The sequence below is a fragment of the Oncorhynchus nerka genome, linkage group LG24, assembly GCF_034236695.1.
Source record: "Oncorhynchus nerka isolate Pitt River linkage group LG24, Oner_Uvic_2.0, whole genome shotgun sequence".
NCBI classification, from domain to species: domain Eukaryota; kingdom Metazoa; phylum Chordata; class Actinopteri; order Salmoniformes; family Salmonidae; genus Oncorhynchus; species Oncorhynchus nerka.
In genome coordinates, this window is record NC_088419.1 from 99393622 (window position 1) to 99413676 (window position 20055).

A 20055-nucleotide genomic window follows, 5' to 3' on the forward strand; every position below is an offset into this window, starting at 1 on the left:
TTCCACAAATCATTGATGAGCACTTTGGTCACTGTTTTTCTGGCCTAATGTGATGGTGAGAGCTTCCAAAGAGCTGTCTTTAATCAGGTGCTTGACCATCTACTCTCCTTGACTTTGTTGTGTTTCTAGAACCTTATAAAGAGGTCTTCCTCTTTCTGTTACACCAGTCAGCAGTGCTTCTTGCGAGAGAAGCTTCTCAGCTTTAAAATGGATTAAAACCACCTTAGGACAACAATGGTCGATGACCGGTTAAGTCAGCTCAGAATTCTCAGTGTTGAGTCAATGAGGGCACGCTCCTTCAACATGGACGAGTCTGTGAAACATTTTGCCAGTTCTCACCAGAACCGCATAATTATGCTGGTTTAAATCTACCAGGGATAAATTGTCACATAGGCTTAAAACCTGCACTGTGTACTAGCTAGTACACTGACATTCTGAAAGCATCCATCCGAAGGGGATCATGTCACACAGATTTAAAATGGTCTTGATTAGGCCAATTCCAAAACTTTTCTTTGCTATTAGTTAACAATGTATACGAGCATAAATATGATACTGTAAGTTTATAATATTGATGGGCACAAATCAAGTCCATTTCTGCTTGATACCTGGTATGTCAAATTGCAGTGTTTTTTTTTTTTTGTGTGTAAATAAACTATGCAATTTATGTAACACGCAAATGCTGTCTTTTCTCCTTGGTGCTTGAGCTTTATTTTCTGAAAATATTTGAATGTTCAACACTTAGACAGTTGAAGTTACACTTTGTAGAGCTATTAGAACTCGTTTTTCAACCACTCCACAAATGTCTTGTTAACAAACTAGTGTTGTCTGTTAGGACATCTACTTTGTGCATGACAGAAGTAATTTTTCCAACAATTGTTTACAGACAGATTATTTCATTTATATAATTCACTGTATCACAATTCCAGTGGGTCAGAAGTTTACATACACTAATTTGACTGTGCCTTTAAACAGCTTGGCAAATTGTCAAGGCTTCAGAAGCTTATGATAGGCTAATTGACATCATGAGTCAATTGGAGGTGTAACTGTGGATGTATTTCAAGGCCTACCATCTATCGCCGTGCCTCTTTGCTTGTCATAATGGGAAAATCAAAAGAAATCGGCCAAGATGTCAGAATTTTATTTTTTGACCTCCACAAGTCTGGTTCATCCTTGGGAGTAATTTCCAAACGCCTGAAGGTACCTCGTTCATCTGTACAAACACTGTGAATCCGCTCAGGAAGGAGACGCGTTCTGTCCCCTAGAGATGAACGTACTTTGGTGCATGTATTTGGCTAAGGTGGATGTAAACTTCAACATAGCATGGCAGCAGCACAAAACAGGGTACAAACATTATTGGGCATCAAAATAACAATAACAACACATCACACATATATACGCAATGTGACCAACAGGCACAACCACAGCAGACCTTTCTATGCTATCTGGGATCCTTGGGCTGTCCCAAATAACGTTACCCCAGTAATCTGAAATGTAAAAGAGTTAGGTTGTGGACGTCCCAAGGATTCCAGATAGCATAGCAAGGACCGCTGTGGTTGTGCCTGTTGGTCACATTGCGTTTTTGCTCCTGCCATGTTGTGTTGCTACCAAGCTGAGCAAAGCACAACAGGACAATCCCCATAGAAGTCCAATTTAAAAAATCCCAAAAAGACACTCGTTATCACCTTTGTGCCAAAAATATCCAGTGCTTTTTTTCTAATAATTGTCTGAGAACAAATAGTTTCCCATCACTGACAGCTGAACATTTAATCATTCAATGTCTGCAATGCTTCTGGATGACGTCATTGCTGCTAGCGCCAGTGCACACAGCGCTAGCAGCAATGCTTCTGGGTGACGTCATTGCTGCTAGCGCCCAGTGCACACAGCGCTAGCAGCAATGCTTCTGGATGACGTCATTGCTGCTAGCGCCCAGTGCACACAGCGCTAGCAGCAATGCTTCTGGATGACGTCATTGCTGCTAGCGCCCAGTGCACACAGCGCTAGCAGCAATGCTTCTGGATGACGTCATTGCTGCTGGCGCCCAGTGCACACAGCGCTAGCAGCAATGCTTCTGGATGACGTCATTGCTGCTGCTAGCGCCCAGTGCACACAGCGCTAGCAGCAATGCTTCTGGATGACGTCATTGCTGCTAGCGCCCAGTGCACACAGCGCTAGCAGCAATGCTTCTGGATGACGTCATTGCTGCTAGCGCCCAGTGCACACAGCGCTAGCAGCAATGCTTCTGGATGACGTCATTGCTGCTAGCGCCCAGTGCACACAGCGCTAGCAGCAATGCTTCTGGATGACGTCATTGCTGCTAGCGCCCAGTGCACACAGCGCTAGCAGCAATGCTTCTGGATGACGTCATTGCTGCTAGCGCCCAGTGCACACAGCGCTAGTGATCAGGCGTTACCGGCTCTGTCAAGCAGATGGGAGTGACCACAAAACAGCATATGCCAACATGAGCAGATTACATTAAAAACAACAGATGTCCATCTTGGAAGCAGCTCCCAGTTCTTTTATACCTCATTGACCTCTACAGCTGGAGCATCATGCCACGCCCCTTTTCTATAAGCCCCACCTCTCTGTTCCATAACATATCACTTTAGAGTGGTACCTGGTCAGATATACAGCATTGGTTCCCAGCCATAGGGGTACCTCAGGGACAGTATCTGAAAAACGTTGGGAACCACTGATATAGAGAACACCTAATAAGGAAAGGGAGATACCTAGTCAGTTGTACAACTGAATGCATTCAACTGAAATGTGTCTTCCACATTTAACCCAACCCCTCAATCAGAGAGGTGGGAGGCTTCCTTAATCGACACCCATGTCTTCAGCGCTTGGGGAACAGTGGGTTAACTGCCTTGCTAAGGGGCAGAATGACAGATGTTTTACCTTGTCAGCTCTGGGATTCGATCCAGCAACCTTTCAGTTACTGGCCCAACACTGTAACTACCAAAATACATTTCAAATTAAAATAATTGATGAACATGTATACAAATAAAAAGCAGAGTAAAGGAATGTTCTCTACTTCAGTGTAATCAGTTAAGTAGTATTGTAGCGGGAGAAAGGGAGTGCTGCAAAAGGAATTGATCCGTGGCTCCTGCAGGCTCACATCACCTGCGTGTTATAGTACTGAAGAGATACATCATTTAAAGCAGTGCAGGAACTTGGTGGTGTTGACTTGTCTCTGTCTAGAGAAGCAGGCCTCCAGCCAGGTCTTCTGAACAGGAAGTGCATGAGGGTGCTGACCAATCAGCTCCTGGAGCTCCTGGTGACACAGAAAATCATAGCAACATCAGAAGACTAGCATCATCAGACCATAGCAACATCACAAGACTAGCATCTTCAGACCATAGCAACATCACAAGACTAGCATCATCAGACCATAGCAACATCACAAGACTAGCATCATCACAAGACTAGCATCATCACAAGACTAGCATCATCAGACCATAGCAACATCACAAGACTAGCATCATCAGACCATAGCAACATCACAAGACTAGCATCATCACAAGACTAGCATCATCAGAAGACTAGCATCATCAGAAGACTAGCATCATCAGAAGACTAGCATCATCACAAGACTAGCATCATCACAAGACTAGCATCATCACAAGACTAGCATCATCAGACCATAGCAACATCACAAGACTAGCATCATCAGACCATAGCAACATCAGACCATAGCATCATCACAAGACTAGCATCATCAGACCATAGCAACATCAGACCATAGCATCATCAGAAGACTAGCATCATCAGACCATAGCAACATCAGACCATAGCATCATCAGAAGACTAGCATCATCAGACCATAGCAACATCACAAGACTAGCATCATCAGACCATAGCAACATCACAAGACTAGCATCATCAGACCATAGCAACATCACAAGACTAGCATCATCAGACCATAGCAACATCAGAAATATATGTCACTGTACATCAATGCTTTTCATGTTATAACCATGTTATAACAATCCTTGAAATTGTAAATGTAAGACTGACTGTTGAGGTCACCTGTGATTGGACAGGACTCTCCAACTCTGTTACAATGTGTGTGACCTCTGAACTCATGATCTCCTCCTCATCTCCTTCATATGTGATGAGGTAGCGGGCCAGTCTCTTCCTGTCTGAGGCTGTCAGGTTGTAGAAGAACACATGAACTCCTCTCATGAAGTCAGGCAGAGCAGGTCCAGAGGGGCTGGGGGTCCTGCTGCTCTGATTGGCTGTCTCTCTTTCCTCACTCCCTCTGTCTGAGCTCTGATTGGCTGTCTCTCCTTCCTCACTCTCCCTGTCTGAGTCAGTGCCAGGATACTGTGGCACTGGGGGGGAGTGTGGAGGAGAGGGGGAGACCGAGACGGAGGTTGGGGAGGGGGAGACGGAGGATGGGGAGGGGGATGCTGCTGAGGTCTTGGAGCTAGAGGCTGAGGCCTTGGAGGTTGAGGCTGATGCTGTGGAGGGTGTTGTGGATGTACCTAAAGCAGAGGTAGAGACAGACCTGCTGTAGTAGTATCTGACAGACAGGCCAGTTAAGGACTAAACATCCTGGACAAAACAAAGCCTTCACAGTTAAGACAAACACATTTAGCACTCGATCCCTTCAACAAATGCAACGCAGAGAAAAGGCCATTTGTCTGCTTCCCAAACGGGAACCCTGTTCTTTTAGAGCGCCCAGTTTATCAAAAGTGTTGTAAAAACGTGCCAATAACCAACTGACTGGCTTTATTGATGTCTATAGTATTCTCTCTGGTATCAAATCAAGCTTTATTGATGTCTATAGTATTCTCTCTGGTATCAAATCAAGCTTTATTTACCACACGGAATACAACAAGTGTAGACTTTACTGTGAAATGCTGACTGACAAGCCCTTAACCAACAGTGTAGACTTTACTGTGAAATGCTGACTTACAAGCCCTTAACCAACAGTGTAGACTTTACTGTGAAATGCTGACTTACAAGCCCTTAACCAACAGTGTAGACTTTACTGTGAAATGCTGACTGACAAGCCCTTAACCAACAGTGTAGACTTTACTGTGAAATGCTGACTTACAAGCCCTTAACCAACAGTGTAGACCTTACTGTGAAATGCTGACTTACAAGCCCTTAACCAACAGTGTAGACCTTACTGTGAAATGCTGACTTACAAGCCCTTAACCAACAGTGTAGACTTTACTGTGAAATGCTGACTTACAAGCCCTTAACCAACAGTGTAGACTTTACTGTGAAATGCTGACTTACAAGCCCTTAACCAACAGTGTAGACTTTACTGTGAAATGCTGACTTACAAGCCCTTAACCAACAGTGTAGACTTTACTGTGAAATGCTGACTGACAAGCCTTTAACCAACAGTGTAGACTTTACTGTGAAATGCTGACTGACAAGCCTTTAACCAACAGTGTAGACTTTACTGTGAAATGCTGACTGACAAGCCCTTAACCAACAGTGTAGACTTTACTGTGAAATGCTGACTGACAAGCCCTTAACCAACAGTGTAGACTTTACTGTGAAATGCTGACTGACAAGCCCTTAACCAACAGTATAGACTTTACTGTGAAATGCTGACTTACAAGCCCTTAACCAACAGTGTAGACTTTACTGTGAAATGCTGACTGACAAGCCCTTAACCAACAGTGTAGACCTTACTGTGAAATGCTGACTGACAAGCCCTTAACCAACAGTGTAGACTTTACTGTGAAATGCTGACTGACAAGCCTTTAACCAACAGTGTAGACTTTACTGTGAAATGCTGACTGACAAGCCCTTAACCAACAGTGTAGACTTTACTGTGAAATGCTGACTTACAAGCCCTTAACCAACAGTGTAGACTTTACTGTGACATGCTGACTTACAAGCCCTTAACCAACAGTGTAGACTTTACTGTGACATGCTGACTTACAAGCCCTTAACCAACAGTGTAGACTTTACTGTGAAATGCTGACTGACAAGCCTTTAACCAACAGTGTAGACTTTACTGTGAAATGCTGACTGACAAGCCCTTAACCAACAGTGTAGACTTTACTGTGACATGCTGACTGACAAGCCCTTAACCAACAGTGTAGACCTTACTGTGACATGCTGACTGACGAGCCCTTAACCAACAGTGTAGACTTTACTGTGAAATGCTGACTGACAAGCCTTTAACCAACAGTGTAGACCTTACTGTGACATGCTGACTGACAAGCCCTTAACCAACAGTGTAGACCTTACTGTGACATGCTGACTGACAAGCCCTTAACCAACAGTGTAGACTTTACTGTGACATGCTGACTGACAAGCCCTTAACCAACAGTGTAGACCTTACTGTGAAATGCTGACTGACAAGCCCTTAACCAACAGTGTAGACTTTACTGTGAAATGCTGACTGACAAGCCCTTAACCAACAGTGTAGACTTTACTGTGAAATGCTGACTGACAAGCCCTTAACCAACAGTGTAGACTTTACTGTGAAATGCTGACTGACAAGCCCTTAACCAACAGTGTAGACTTTACTGTGAAATGCTGACTGACAAGCCCTTAACCAACAGTGTAGACTTTACTGTGAAATGCTGACTGACAAGCCCTTAACCAACAGTGTAGACTTTACTGTGAAATGCTGACTGACAAGCCCTTAACCAACAGTGTAGACTTTACTGTGAAATGCTGACTTACAAGCCCTTAACCAACAGTGTAGACTTTACTGTGACATGCTGACTGACAAGCCCTTAACCAACAGTGTAGACTTTACTGTGAAATGCTGACTGACAAGCCTTTAACCAACAGTGTAGACCTTACTGTGACATGCTGACTGACAAGCCCTTAACCAACAGTGTAGACCTTACTGTGACATGCTGACTGACAAGCCCTTAACCAACAGTGTAGACTTTACTGTGACATGCTGACTGACAAGCCCTTAACCAACAGTGTAGACTTTACTGTGAAATGCTGACTGACAAGCCCTTAACCAACAGTGTAGACTTTACTGTGAAATGCTGACTTACAAGCCCTTAACCAACAGTGTAGACTTTACTGTGACATGCTGACTGACAAGCCCTTAACCAACAGTGTAGACTTTACTGTGAAATGCTGACTGACAAGCCTTTAACCAACAGTGTAGACCTTACTGTGACATGCTGACTGACAAGCCCTTAACCAACAGTGTAGACCTTTACTGTGACATGCTGACTGACAAGCCCTTAACCAACAGTGTAGACTTTACTGTGACATGCTGACTGACAAGCCCTTAACCAACAGTGTAGACTTTACTGTGAAATGCTGACTGACAAGCCCTTAACCAACAGTGTAGACTTTACTGTGAAATGCTGACTGACAAGCCCTTAACCAACAGTGTAGACTTTACTGTGAAATGCTGACTGACAAGCCCTTAACCAACAGTGTAGACTTTACTGTGAAATGCTGACTGACAAGCCCTTAACCAACAGTGCAGATCAAGAAGAATAACATATTTATCAAGTAGACTAAAATAAAAAGTAACACAATAAGAATAACGGGGCTATATACAGGGGCACCGGTACAGAGTCAATGTGGAGGCTATATACAGGGGGTACCGGTACAGAGTCAATGTGGAGGCTATATACAGGGGGTACCGGTACCGAGTCAATGTGGAGGCTATATACAGGGGGTACCGGTACAGAGTCAATGTGGAGGCTATATACAGGGCGTACCGGTACAGAGTCAATGTGGAGGCTATATACAGGGGGTACCGGTACAGAGTCAATGTGGAGACTATATACAGGGGGTACCGGTACAGAGTCAATGTGGAGGCTATATACAGGGGGTACCGGTACCGAGTCAATGTGGAGACTATATACAGGGGGTACCGGTACCGAGTCAATGTGGAGGCTATATACAGGGGGTACCGGTACCGAGTCAATGTGGAGGCTATATACAGGGGGTAGCGGTACAGAGTCAATGTGGAGACTATATACAGGGGGTACCGGTACAGAGTCAATGTGGAGGCTATATACAGGGGGTACCGGTACAGAGTCAATGTGGAGGCTATATACAGGGGGTACCGGTACAGAGTCAATGTGGAGGCTATATACAGGGGGTACCGGTACAGAGTCAATGTGGAGGCTATATACAGGGGGTACCGGTACAGAGTCAATGTGGAGGCTATATACAGGGGGTACTGGAACAGAGTCAATGTGGAGGCTATCAAATCAAATCAAATTTTATTTGTCACATACACCTGGTTAGCAGATGTTAATGCGAGTGTAGCGAAATGCTTGTGCTTCTAGTTCCGACAATGCAGTAATAACCAACAAGTAATCTAGCTAACAATTCCAAAACTACTACCTTATAGACACAAGTGTCAGGGGATAAGAATATGTACATAAAGATATATGAATGAGTGATGGTACAGAGCGGCATAGGCAAGATACAGTAGATGGTATTGAGTGCAGTATATACAATGAGATGAGTATGTAAACAAAGTGGCATAGTTAAAGTGGCTAGTGATACATGTATTACATAAAGATGCAGTAGATGATATAGAGTACAGTATATACGTATACATATGAGAGAAATAATGTAGGGTATGTAAACATTATATTAAGTAGCATTGTTTAAAGTGGCTAGTGATATATTTTACATCATTTCCCATCAATTCCCATTATTAAAGTGGCTGGAGTTGGGTCAGTGTGTTGGCAGCAGCCACTCAATGTTAGTGGTGGCTGTTTAACAGTCTGATGGCCTTGAGATAGAAGCTGTTTTTCAGTCTCTCGGTCCCAGCTTTGATGCACCTGTACTGACCTCGCCTTCTGGATGATAGCGGGTGGTGTAGGTGTCCTGGAGGGCAGGTAGTTTGCCCCCGGTGATGCGTTGTGCAGACCTCACTACCCTCTGGAGAGCCTTACGGTTGTGGGCGGAGCAGTTGCCGTACCAGGCGGTGATACAGCCCGACAGGATGCTCTCGATTGTGCATGTAGAAGTTTGTGAGTGCTTTTGGTGACAAGCCAAATTTCTTCAGCCTCCTGAGGTTGAAGAGGCGCTGCTGCGCCTTTTTCACGATGCTGTCTGTGTGGGTGGACCAATTCAGTTTGTCTGTGATGTGTACGCCGAGGAACTTAAAACTTACTACCCTCTCCACTACTGTTCCATCGATGTGGATAGGGGGGTGTTCCCTCTGCTGTTTCCTGAAGTCCACAATCATCTCCTTAGTTTTGTTGACGTTGAGTGTGAGGTTATTTTCCTGACACCACACTCCGAGGGCCCTCACCTCCTCCCTGTAGGCTGTCTCGTCGTTGTTGGTAATCAAGCCTACCACTGTTGTGTCGTCCGCAAACTTGATGATTGAGTTGGAGGCGTGCGTGGCCACACAGTCGTAGGTGAACAGGGAGTACAGGAGAGGGCTCAGAACGCACCCTTGTGGGGCCCCAGTGTTGAGGATCAGCGGGGTGGAGATGTTGTTACCTACCCTCACCACCTGGGGGCGGCCCGTCAGGAAGTCCAGTACCCAGTTGCACAGAGAGGGGTCGAGACCCAGGGTCTCGAGCTTGATGACGAGTTTGGAGGGTACTATGGTGTTAAATGCTGAGCTGTAGTCGATGAACAGCATTCTCACATAGGTATTCCTCTTGTCCAGATGGGTTAGGGCAGTGTGCAGTGTGGTTGAGATTGCATCGTCTGTAGACCTATTTGGGCGGTAAGCAAATTGGACTGGGTCTGAAGGTGGAGGTGATATGGTCCTTGACTAGTCTCTCAAAGCACTTCATGATGACGGAAGTGAGTGCTACGGGGCGGTAGTCGTTTAGCTCAGTTACCTTAGCTTTCTTGGGAAAAGGAACAATGGTGGCCCTCTTGAAGCATGTGGGAACAGCAGACTGGGATAGGGATTGATTGAATATGTCCGTAAACAACGTCTACTGAATAGAACTTTCGCATTCCGGTCGCATTCCGCTTCGCTCCACAGGTAGTATCACATTTTCATTTCATTACAGTCCCAACGGTGTGATTTGTTTGATCGTAGCTAGCTACATAGCTAGCTACATAGCTAGCTACATAGCCGTCTTTGTTTCAAAGATAATTGTGTAGTCTAGAGCGATTTTCTAGGTTAGCTAGCCAGCTATTGTCGTTCTTTTAACGCAACGTAACGTAATCAACACTGCTAGCTAGCCAGCTAGCCCCCGAATAGCAGCATTGTAGAAACTTTACACTCAACGGAACGACTTGATTAGTGTAGTGTCAACAACGCAGCCACTGCCAGCTAGCCTACAAAGTCAACAACGCAGCCACTGCCAGCTAGCCTACCTCAGCAGTACTGTATCATTTTAATCATTTTAGTCAATTAGATTCTTGCTACGTAAGCTTAACTTTCTGAACATTCGAGACGTGTAGTCCACTTGTCATTCCAATCTCCTTTGCATTAGCGTAGCCTCTTCTCTAGCCTGTCAACTATGTGTCTGTCTATCCCTGTTCTCTCCTCTCTGCACAGACCATACAAACGCTCCACACCGCGTCCACACCGGTGGTCCCAGCGCGCACGACCCACGTGGAGTTCCAGGTCTCCGGTAGCCTCTGGAACTGCCGATCTGCGGCCAACAAGGCAGAGTTCATCTCAGCCTATGCCTCCCTCCAGTCCCTCGACTTCTTGGCACTGACGGAAACATGGATCACCACAGACAACACCGCTACTCCTACTGCTCTCTCTTCGTCCGCCCACGTGTGCGAGAGCTTCTGGTCAGCGGGGTGGTGGCACCGGGATCCTCATCTCTCCCAAGTGGTCATTCTCTCTTTCTCCCCTTACCCATCTGTCTATCGCCTCCTTTGAATTCCATGCTGTCACAGTTACCAGCCCTTTCAAGCTTAACATCCTTATCATTTATCGCCCTCCAGGTTCCCTCGGAGAGTTCATCAATGAGCTTGATGCCTTGATAAGCTCCTTTCCTGAGGACGGCTCACCTCTCACAGTTCTGGGCGACTTTAACCTCCCCACGTCTACCTTTGACTCATTCCTCTCTGCCTCCTTCTTTCCACTCCTCTCCTCTTTTGACCTCACCCTCTCACCTTCCCCCTACTCACAAGGCAGGCAATACGCCGACCTCATCTTTACTAGATGCTGTTCTTCCACTAACCTCATTGCAACTCCCCTCCAAGTCTCCGACCACTACCTTGTATCCTTTTCCCTGTCGCTCTCATCCAACACTTCCCACACTGCCCCTACTCGGATGGTATCGCGCCGTCCCAACCTTCGCTCTCTCTCCCCCCGCTACTCTCTCCTCTTCCATCCTATCATCTCTTCCCTCTGCTCAAACCTTCTCCAACCTATCTCCTGATTCTGCCTCCTCAACCCTCCTCTCCTCCCTTTCTGCATCCTTTGACTCTCTATGTCCCCTGTCCTCCAGGCCGGCTCGGTCCTCCCCTCCCCGCTCCGTGGCTCGACGACTCATTGCGAGCTCACAGAACAGGGCTCCGGGCAGCCGAGCGGAAATGGAGGAAAACTCGCCTCCCTGCGGACCTGGCATCCTTTCACTCCCTCCTCTCTACATTTTCCTCCTCTGTCTCTGCTGCTAAAGCCACTTTCTACCACTCTAAATTCCAAGCATCTGCCTCTAACCCTAGGAAGCTCTTTGCCACCTTCTCCTCCCTCCTGAATCCTCCTCCCCCTCCCCCTCCTCCCTCTCTGCAGATGACTTCGTCAACCATTTTGAAAAGAAGGTCGACGACATCCGATCCTCGTTTGCTAAGTCAAACGACACCGCTGGTTCTGCTCACACTGCCCTACCCTGTGCTCTGACCTCTTTCTCCCCTCTCTCTCCAGATGACATCTCGCGTCTTATGACGGCCGGCCGCCCAACAACCTGCCCGCTTGACCCTATCCCTCCTCTCTTCTCCAGACCATTTCCGGTGACCTTCTCCCTTACCTCACCTCGCTCATCAACTCATCCCTGACCGCTGGCTGTCCCTCCCGTCTTCAAGAGAGCAAGTTGCACCCCTTCTGAAAAAACCTAGATCCCTCCGATGTCAACAACTACAGACCAGTATCCCTTCTTTCTTTTCTCTCCAAAACTCTTGAACGTGCCGTCCTTGGCCAGCTCTCCCGCTATCTCTCTCAGAATGACCTTCTTGATCCAAATCAGTCAGGTTTCAAGACTAGTCATTCAACTGAGACTGCTCTTCTCTGTATCACGGAGGCACTCCGCACTGCTAAAGCTAACTCTCTCTCCTCTGCTCTCATCCTTCTAGACCTATCGGCTGCCTTCGATACTGTGAACCATCAGATCCTCCTCTCCACCCTCTCCGAGTTGGGCATCTCCCGGCGCGGCCCATGCTTGGATTGCGTCCTACCTGACAGGTCGCTCCTACCAGGTGGCGTGGCGAGAATCTGTCTCCTCACCACGCGCTCTCACCACTGGTGTCCCCAGGGCTCTGTTCTAGGCCCTCTCCTATTCTCGCTATACACCAAGTCACTTGGCTCTGTCATAACCTCACATGGTCTCTCCTATCATTGCTATGCAGACGACACACAATTAATCTTCTCCTTTCCCCCTCTGATGACAAGGTGGCGAATCGCATCTCTGCATCTCTGTCTGGCAGACATATCAGTGTGGATGACGGATCACCACCTCAAGCTGAACCTCGGCAAGACGGAGCTGCTCTTCCTCCCGGGGAAGGACTGCCCGTTCCATGATCTCGCCATCACGGTTGACAACTCCACTGTGTCCTCCTCCCAGAGCGCTAAGAACCTTGGCGTGATCCTGGACAACACCCTGTCGTTCTCAACTAACATCAAGGCGGTGGCCCGTTCCTGTAGGTTCATGCTCTACAACATCCGCAGAGTACGACCCTGCCTCACACAGGAAGCGGCGCAGGTCCTAATCCAGGCACTTGTCATCTCCCGTCTGGATTACTGCAACTCGCTGTTGGCTGGGCTCCCTGCCTGTGCCATTAAACCCCTACAACTCATCCAGAACGCCGCAGCCCGTCTGGTGTTCAACCTTCCCAAGTTCTCTCACGTCACCCCGCTCCTCCGCTCTCTCCACTGGCTTCCAGTTGAAGCTCGCATCCGCTACAAGACCATGGTGCTTGCCTACGGAGCTGTGAGGGGAACGGCACCTCAGTACCTCCAGGCTCTGATCAGGCCCTACACCCAAACAAGGGCACTGCGTTCATCCACCTCTGGCCTGCTCGCCTCCCTACCACTGAGGAAGTACAGTTCCCGCTCAGCCCAGTCAAAACTGTTCGCTGCTCTGGCCCCCCAATGGTGGAACAAACTCCCTCACGACGCCAGGACAGCGGAGTCAATCACCACCTTCCGGAGACACCTGAAACCCCACCTCTTTAAGGAATACCTAGGATAGGATAAAGTAATCCTTCTCACCCCCCCCTTAAAAGATTTAGATGCACTATTGTAAAGTGGCTGTTCCACTGGATGTCATAAGGTGAAAGCACCAATTTGTAAGTCGCTCTGGATAAGAGCGTCTGCTAAATGACTTAAATGTAAATGTAAACACACCAGCCAGCTGGTCTGCGCATGCTCTGAGGGCGCGGCTGGGGATGCCGTCTGGGCCTGCAGCCTTGCGAGGGGAACACGTTTAAATGTTTTACTCACCTCGGCTGCAGTGAAGGAGAGTCCGCATGTTTTGGTTGCGGGCCGTGTCAGTGGCACTGTATTGTCCTCAAAGTGGGCAAAAAAGTTATTTAGTCTGCCTGGGAGCAAGGCATCCTGGTCCGTGACTGGGCTGGTTTTCTTTTTGTAATCCGTGATTGACTGTAGACCCTGCCACATACCTCTTGTGTCTGAGCCGTTGAATTGCGATTCTACTAATGATGCTTAGCTTGTTTGATTGCCTTTTGGAGGGAATAGCTGCACTGTTTGTATTCGGTCATGTTTAAGATCACCTTGCCCTGATTAAAAGCAGTGGTTCGCGCTTTCAGTTTCACGCGAATGCTGCCATCAATCCACGGTTTCTGGTTTGGGAATGTTTTAATCATTGCTATGGGAACGACATCTTCAACGCACGTTCTAATGAACTCGCTCACCGAATCAGCGTATTCGTCAATGTTGTTGTCTGACGCAATACGAAACATATCCCAGTCCACGTGATGGAAGCAGTCTTGGAGCGTGGAATCAGATTGGTCGGACCAGCGTTGAACAGACCTCAGCGTGGGAGCTTCTTGTTTTAGCTTTTGTCTGTAGGCAGGGAGCAACAAAATGGAGTCGTGGTCAGCTTTTCCGAAAGGAGAGCGGGGGAGGGCCTTATATGCATCGCGGAAGTTAGAATAGCAATGATCCAAGGTTTTACCAGCCCTGGTTGCGCAATCGATATGCTGATACAATTTAGGGAGTCTTGTTTTCAGATTAGCCTTGTTAAAATCCCCAGCTACAATGAATGCAGCCTCAGGATATGTGGATTCCAGTTTGCAAAGAGTCAAAGTTCGTTCAGAGCCATTGATGTGTCTGCTTGGGGGGGAATATATACGGCTGTGATTATAATCGAAGAGAATTCCCTTGGTAGATAATGCGGTCGACATTTGATTGTGAGGAATTCTAAATCAGGTGAACAGAAGGACTTGAGTTCCTGTATGTTGTTGTGACCACACCACGTCTCGTTAACCATGAAGCATACGCCCCCGCCCCTCTTCTTACCAGAAAGATGTTTGTTTCTGTCGGCGCGATGCGTCGAGAAACCAGCTGGCTGCACCGACTCCAATAGCGTCACTCCAGTGAGCCATGTTTCCGTGAAGCAAAGAACGTTACAGTCTCTGATGTCCCTCTGGAATGCTACCCTTGCTCGGATTTCATCAACCTTGTTGTCAAGAGACTGGACATTGGCGAGTAGTATGCTAGGGAGTGGCGCGCGATGTGCCCGTCTCCGGAGCCTGACCAGAAGACCGCTTCGTTTGCCTCTTTTACGATGTCGTTGTTTTGGGTCGCAGGCTGGGATCCATTCTGTTGTCCTGGGTGGAAGGCAGAACACAGGATCCGCTCCGGGAAAGTCATATTCTTGGTCGTACTGATGGTGAGTTGACGCTGCTCTTATATTCAGTAGTTCTTCTCGACTGTATGTAATGAAACCTAAGATGACCTGGGGTACCAATGTAAGAAATAACACGTAAAAAAAAAAAAAAAAATGCATAGTTTCCTAGGAACGCGAAGCGAGGCGGCCATCTCTGTCGGCGCCGGAAATTAATACATATATATACAGGGGGTACCGGTACAGAGTCAATGTGGAGGCTATATACAAGGAGTACCGGTACAGAGTCAATGTGGAGGCTATATACAGGGGGTACCGGTACAGAGTCAATGTAGAGGCTATATACAGGGGGTACCGGTACAGTCAGTGTGGAGGCTATATACAGGGTGTTACGGTACAGAGTCAATGTAGAGGCTATACACAGGGGGCACCGGTACCGAGTCAGTGTGCGGGGGTACAGGCTAGTTGAGGTAATCTGTACATGTAGGTGGGGGCGAAGTGACTATGCATAGGTAACAAACAAACAGCGAGTAGCAAGAGGGGGGGGGTCAATGTAAATTGTCCGGTGTTGATTTTTATGAATTGTTCAGCAGTCTAATTGCTTGGGGGTAGAAGCTGTTGAGGAGCCTTATGGTCCTAGACTTGGCGCTCCGGTACCGCTTGTCATGCAGTAGCAGAGAAAACAGTCTATAATTTGGGTGACTTGAGTCTTTGACAATTTTATGGGCTTTCCTCTGACACCGCCTGGTATAGAGGTCCTGGATGGCAGGAAGCTTGGTCCAGTGATGTACTGAACCGTACGCACTACCCTCTGTAGCGCCTTACGGTCAGATGCCGAGCAGTTGCCATACCAGGCGGTGATGCAACCGGTCAGGATGCTCTCGATGGTGCATCTGTAGAACCTTTTGACGATCTGCGGATCCATGCCAAATCTATTCAGTCTCCTGGGGGGGTTTGTCGTGCCTTTTTCACAACTGTCTTGGTATGTTTGGACCATGATAGTTCGTTGGTGATGTGGACACCAAGGAACTTGAAACTCTCAACCCGCTCCACTACAACCCCGTCGATGTTAATGTGAGCCTGTTCGGCCCTCCTTTTCCCTGTAGTCCACGATCAGCTCCTTTGTCATGCTGACGTTGAGGGAGAGGTTATTGTCCTGGCACCACACTGCCAGATCTCTGACCTCCTCCCTATATGCTGTCTCATCGTTGTCGGTGATCAGGCCTACCACTGTTGTGTCGTCAGCAAACTTAATGATGATGTTGGAGTCATGTTTGGCCACGCAGTCGTGGGTGAATACAGGAGGGGACTAAGTACACACCCTTGAGGGGCACCAGTGTTAAGGATCAGCGTGGCAGATGTGTTTGTTACCTACCCTTACCACATGGGGGCGGCCTGTCAGGAAGTCCAGGATCCAGTTGCAGAGGGAGGTGTTTAGTCCTAGAGTCCTTAGCTTAGTGATGAGATTTGTGGGCACTATGGTGTTGAACGCTGAGCTGTATTCAATGAACAGCATTCTCAAATAGGTGTTCCATTTGTCCAGGTGGGAAAGGGCAGGGTGTAGTGTGATTGAGATTGTGTCATCTGTGGATCTGTTGGGGCGGTATGTGAATTGGAGTGGGTCTAGGGTGTCCGGGAGGATGCTGTTGATGTGAGTCATGACCAGCCTTTCAAAGCACGTCTTGGCTACCGATGTGAGTGCCACGGGGCGGTAATCATTTAGGCAGGTCACCTTCGCGTCATCGGGCACAGGGACTATGGTGGTCTGCTTGAAACATGTAGGTATTATAGACTCGGTCAGGGAGAGGTTGAAAATGTCAGTGAAGACACTTGAGTTGGTCCGCGCATGCTCTGAGTACACGTCCTGGTAATGCGTCTGGCCCAGCGGCTTTGTGAATGTTGACCTATTTAAAGGTTTTGTTCATATCGGCTACCGAGAGCGTTATCACACAGTCATCCAGAACAGCTGGTGCTCTCATGCATGCTTGTTGCTTGCCTCGAAGCGAGCATAAAAGTATGCAATCTGGTTTCCGCTCAGGCTATGGATGTGTCACTGCAACCTTAAAGGTCCTCAATGATGTCACCATTGCCCTAGATTCGAAGCAATATTGTGCTGCTATTGTTATTGACTTGGCCAAAGCTTTTGATACGGTAGACCATTCCATTCTTGTGGGCCGGCTAAGGAGTATTGGTGTCTCTAAGGGGTCTTTGGCCTGGTTTGCTAACTACCTCTCTGGAAGAGTGCAGTGTATAAAGTCAGAAAATCTGCTGTCTCAGCAACTGCCTGTCATCAAGGGAGTTTCCCAAATGGCTCAATCCTAGGCCCCACATTGTAGGATTTTTAATGAATTTATTTGCAAATTATGGTGGAAAATAAGTATTTGGTCAATAACAAAAGTTTATCTCAATACTTTGTTATATACCCTTTGTTGGCAATGACAGAGGTCAAACGTTTTCTGTAAGTCTTCACAAGGTTTTCACACACTGTTGCTGGTATTTTGGCCCATTCCTCCATGCAGATCTCCTCTAGAACAGTGATGTTTTGGGGCTGTTGCTGGGCAACACGGACTTTCAACTCCCTTCAAAGATTTTCTATGGGGTTGAGATCTGGAGACTGGCTAGGCCACTCTTGCTTGTTTGTAGGTGACCAAATAATTATTTTCCACCATAATTTGCAAATAAATTCATTAAAAATCCTACAATGTGATTTTCTGGATTTTTTTCTCATTTTGACTGTCACAGTTGAAGTGTACCTATGATGAAAATTACAGGCCTCTCATCTTTTTAAGTGGGAGAACTTGCACAATTGGTGGCTAACTAAATACTTTTTTGCCCCACTGTATGTGCAGATGATACAGTCTTATACTCAGCCCCTCTACCAGATTCTGTGTTAAACACTCTACAACAAAGCTTTCTTAGTGTCCAACAAGCTTTCTCTGCCCTTAACCTTGTTCTGAACACCTCCAAAACAAAGGTCATGTGGTTTGGTAAGAAGAATGCCCCTCTCCCCACAGGTGTGATTACTACCTCTGAGGGTTTAGAGCTTGATTTAGTCACGTCATACAAGAACTTGGGAGTATGGCTAGACGGTGCACTGTCCTTCTCTCAGCACATATCAAAGCTGCAGGCTAAAGTTAAATCTAGACCTGGTTTCCTCTATCGTAATCGCTCCTCTTTCACCCCAGCTGCCAAACTAACCCTGATTCAGATGACCATCCTACCCATGCTAGATTACGGAGACGTAATGTATAGATCGGCAGGTAAGGGTGCTCTCGAGCGGCTAGATGTTCATTACCTTTCGGCCATCATATTTGCCACCAATGCTCCTATAGGACACATCACTGCACTCTATACTCCTCTGTAAACTGGTCATCTCTGTTATACCCGTCGCAAGACCCACTGGTTGATGCTTATTTATAAAACCCTCTTAGGCCTCACTCCCCCCTATCTGAGATATCTACTGCAGCCCTCATCCTCCACATACAACACCCGTTCTGCCAATCACATTCTGTTAAAGGTCCCCAAAGCACACACATCCCTGGGTCGCTCGTCTTTTCAGTTCGCTGCAGCTAGCGACTGGAACAAGCTGCAACTAACACTTAAACTGGACAGTTTTATCTCCATCTCTTCATTCAAAGACTCAATCATGGACACTCTGACAGTTGTGATTTGCATGATGTATTGTTGTCTCTACCTTCTTGCCCTTTGTGCTGTTGTCTGTGCTCAATAATGTTTGTGCCATGTTTTGTGTTGCTACCATGTTGTTGTTATGTTGCTGCCATGTTATGTTGTGCTGCTACCATGTTATGTTGTGCTGCTACCATGTTGTTGTTATGTTGTGTTGCTACCATGTTATGTTGTGTTGCTTCCATTTTTTGTGCTGCTACCATGTTTTGTTGCTGCTACCATGTTATGTTGTGTTGCTACCATGTTATGTTGTGTTGCTACCATTTTTTGTGTTGCTACCATTTTTTGTGCTGCTACCATGTTATGTTGTGTTGCTACCATGTTATGTTGTGTTGCTACCATGTTTTGTGCTGCTACCATGTTATGTTGTGTTGCTACCATGTTATGTTGTGTTGCTACCATGTTGTGTTGTGCTGCTACCATGTTATGTTGTGCTGCTACCATGTTATGTTGTGCTGCTACCATGTTATGTTGTGCTGCTACCATGTTATGTTGTGTTGCTACCATGTTATGTTGTGTTGCTACCATTTTTTGTGCTGCTACCATGTTATGTTGTGTTGCTACCATGTTATGTTGTGTTGCTACCATGTTTTGTGCTGCTACCATGTTGTTGTTATGTTGCTACCATGTTATGTTGTGCTGCTACCATGTTATGTTGTGCTGCTACCATGTTGTTGTTATGTAGCTGCCATGTTATGTTGTGCTGCTACCATGTTATGTTGTCATCTTAGGTCTCTCTTCATGTAGTGTTGTGCTGCTACCATGTTATGTTGTCATCTTAGGTCTCTCTTCATGTTGTGCTGTCTCTCTTGTTGTGATGAGTGTTTTGTCCAATATTTTTATTGTATTTATTTTTAATCCCAGTCCCCCGTCCCCGCAGGAGGACGTTTGCCTTTTCCGTTATTATAAATAACAATTTGTTCTTAACGGATTTGCCTAGTTACATTTTTTTATATCAGTCTGACAGCATAGAACATGGATAGCTAACTAGCTGAAGACATATTTAGCCAGCTAGCTGGTTACAGCAATGCTACTTAGTTAGGCAGCTAATGTTAGCCGGCAAGCTATTTGGTTAAATAAACAAAGAGTACACAACTGTTTACCAAAGGAGATGTTAGGGTTAGTAAAGGAGTAGAAAGGATACACGGGGGTGTTAGGGTTTGTAAAGGAGTAGAAAGGATACATGGAGGTCTGTTAGGGTTTGTAAAGGAGTAGAAAGGATACATGGAGGTGTGTTAGTAAAGGAGTAGAAAGGATACATGGAGGGGTGTTAGGGTTAGTAAAGGAGTAGAAAGGATACATGGAGGTGTGTTAGGGTTAGTAAAGGAGTAGAAAGGATACATTAAGGTGTGTTAGGGTTTGTAAAGGAGTAGAAAGGATACATTAAGGTGTGTTAGGGTTTGTAAAGGAGTAGAAAAGATACATGGACGTGTGGTAGGGTTTG

At 46.6% G+C, this 20055-nt stretch overlaps 1 protein-coding gene across 4 annotated transcripts in view; it reads right to left on the minus strand.

Annotated features, from left to right (window-relative positions):
- Positions 1 to 684: 684 nt before the first annotated feature.
- chd1l (chromodomain helicase DNA binding protein 1-like) overlaps positions 685 to 20055 on the minus strand; it is a 93926-nt gene continuing 74555 nt past the window's right edge. For 3 of the 4 annotated variants that reach the window (XM_065009378.1, XM_065009379.1, XM_065009377.1), the window contains 2 exons: positions 4027 to 4522; positions 685 to 3271 (listed from right to left, as the gene is read on the minus strand). In XM_065009378.1, the coding sequence (XP_064865450.1) occupies positions 3149 to 3271; positions 4027 to 4522 (619 nt within the window). In that variant the 3' untranslated portion in view covers positions 685 to 3148. Of the gene's footprint in view, positions 3272 to 4026; positions 4523 to 20055 lie in introns of those variants that run through there. The other variant, XM_065009380.1, reaches the window with a different exon arrangement.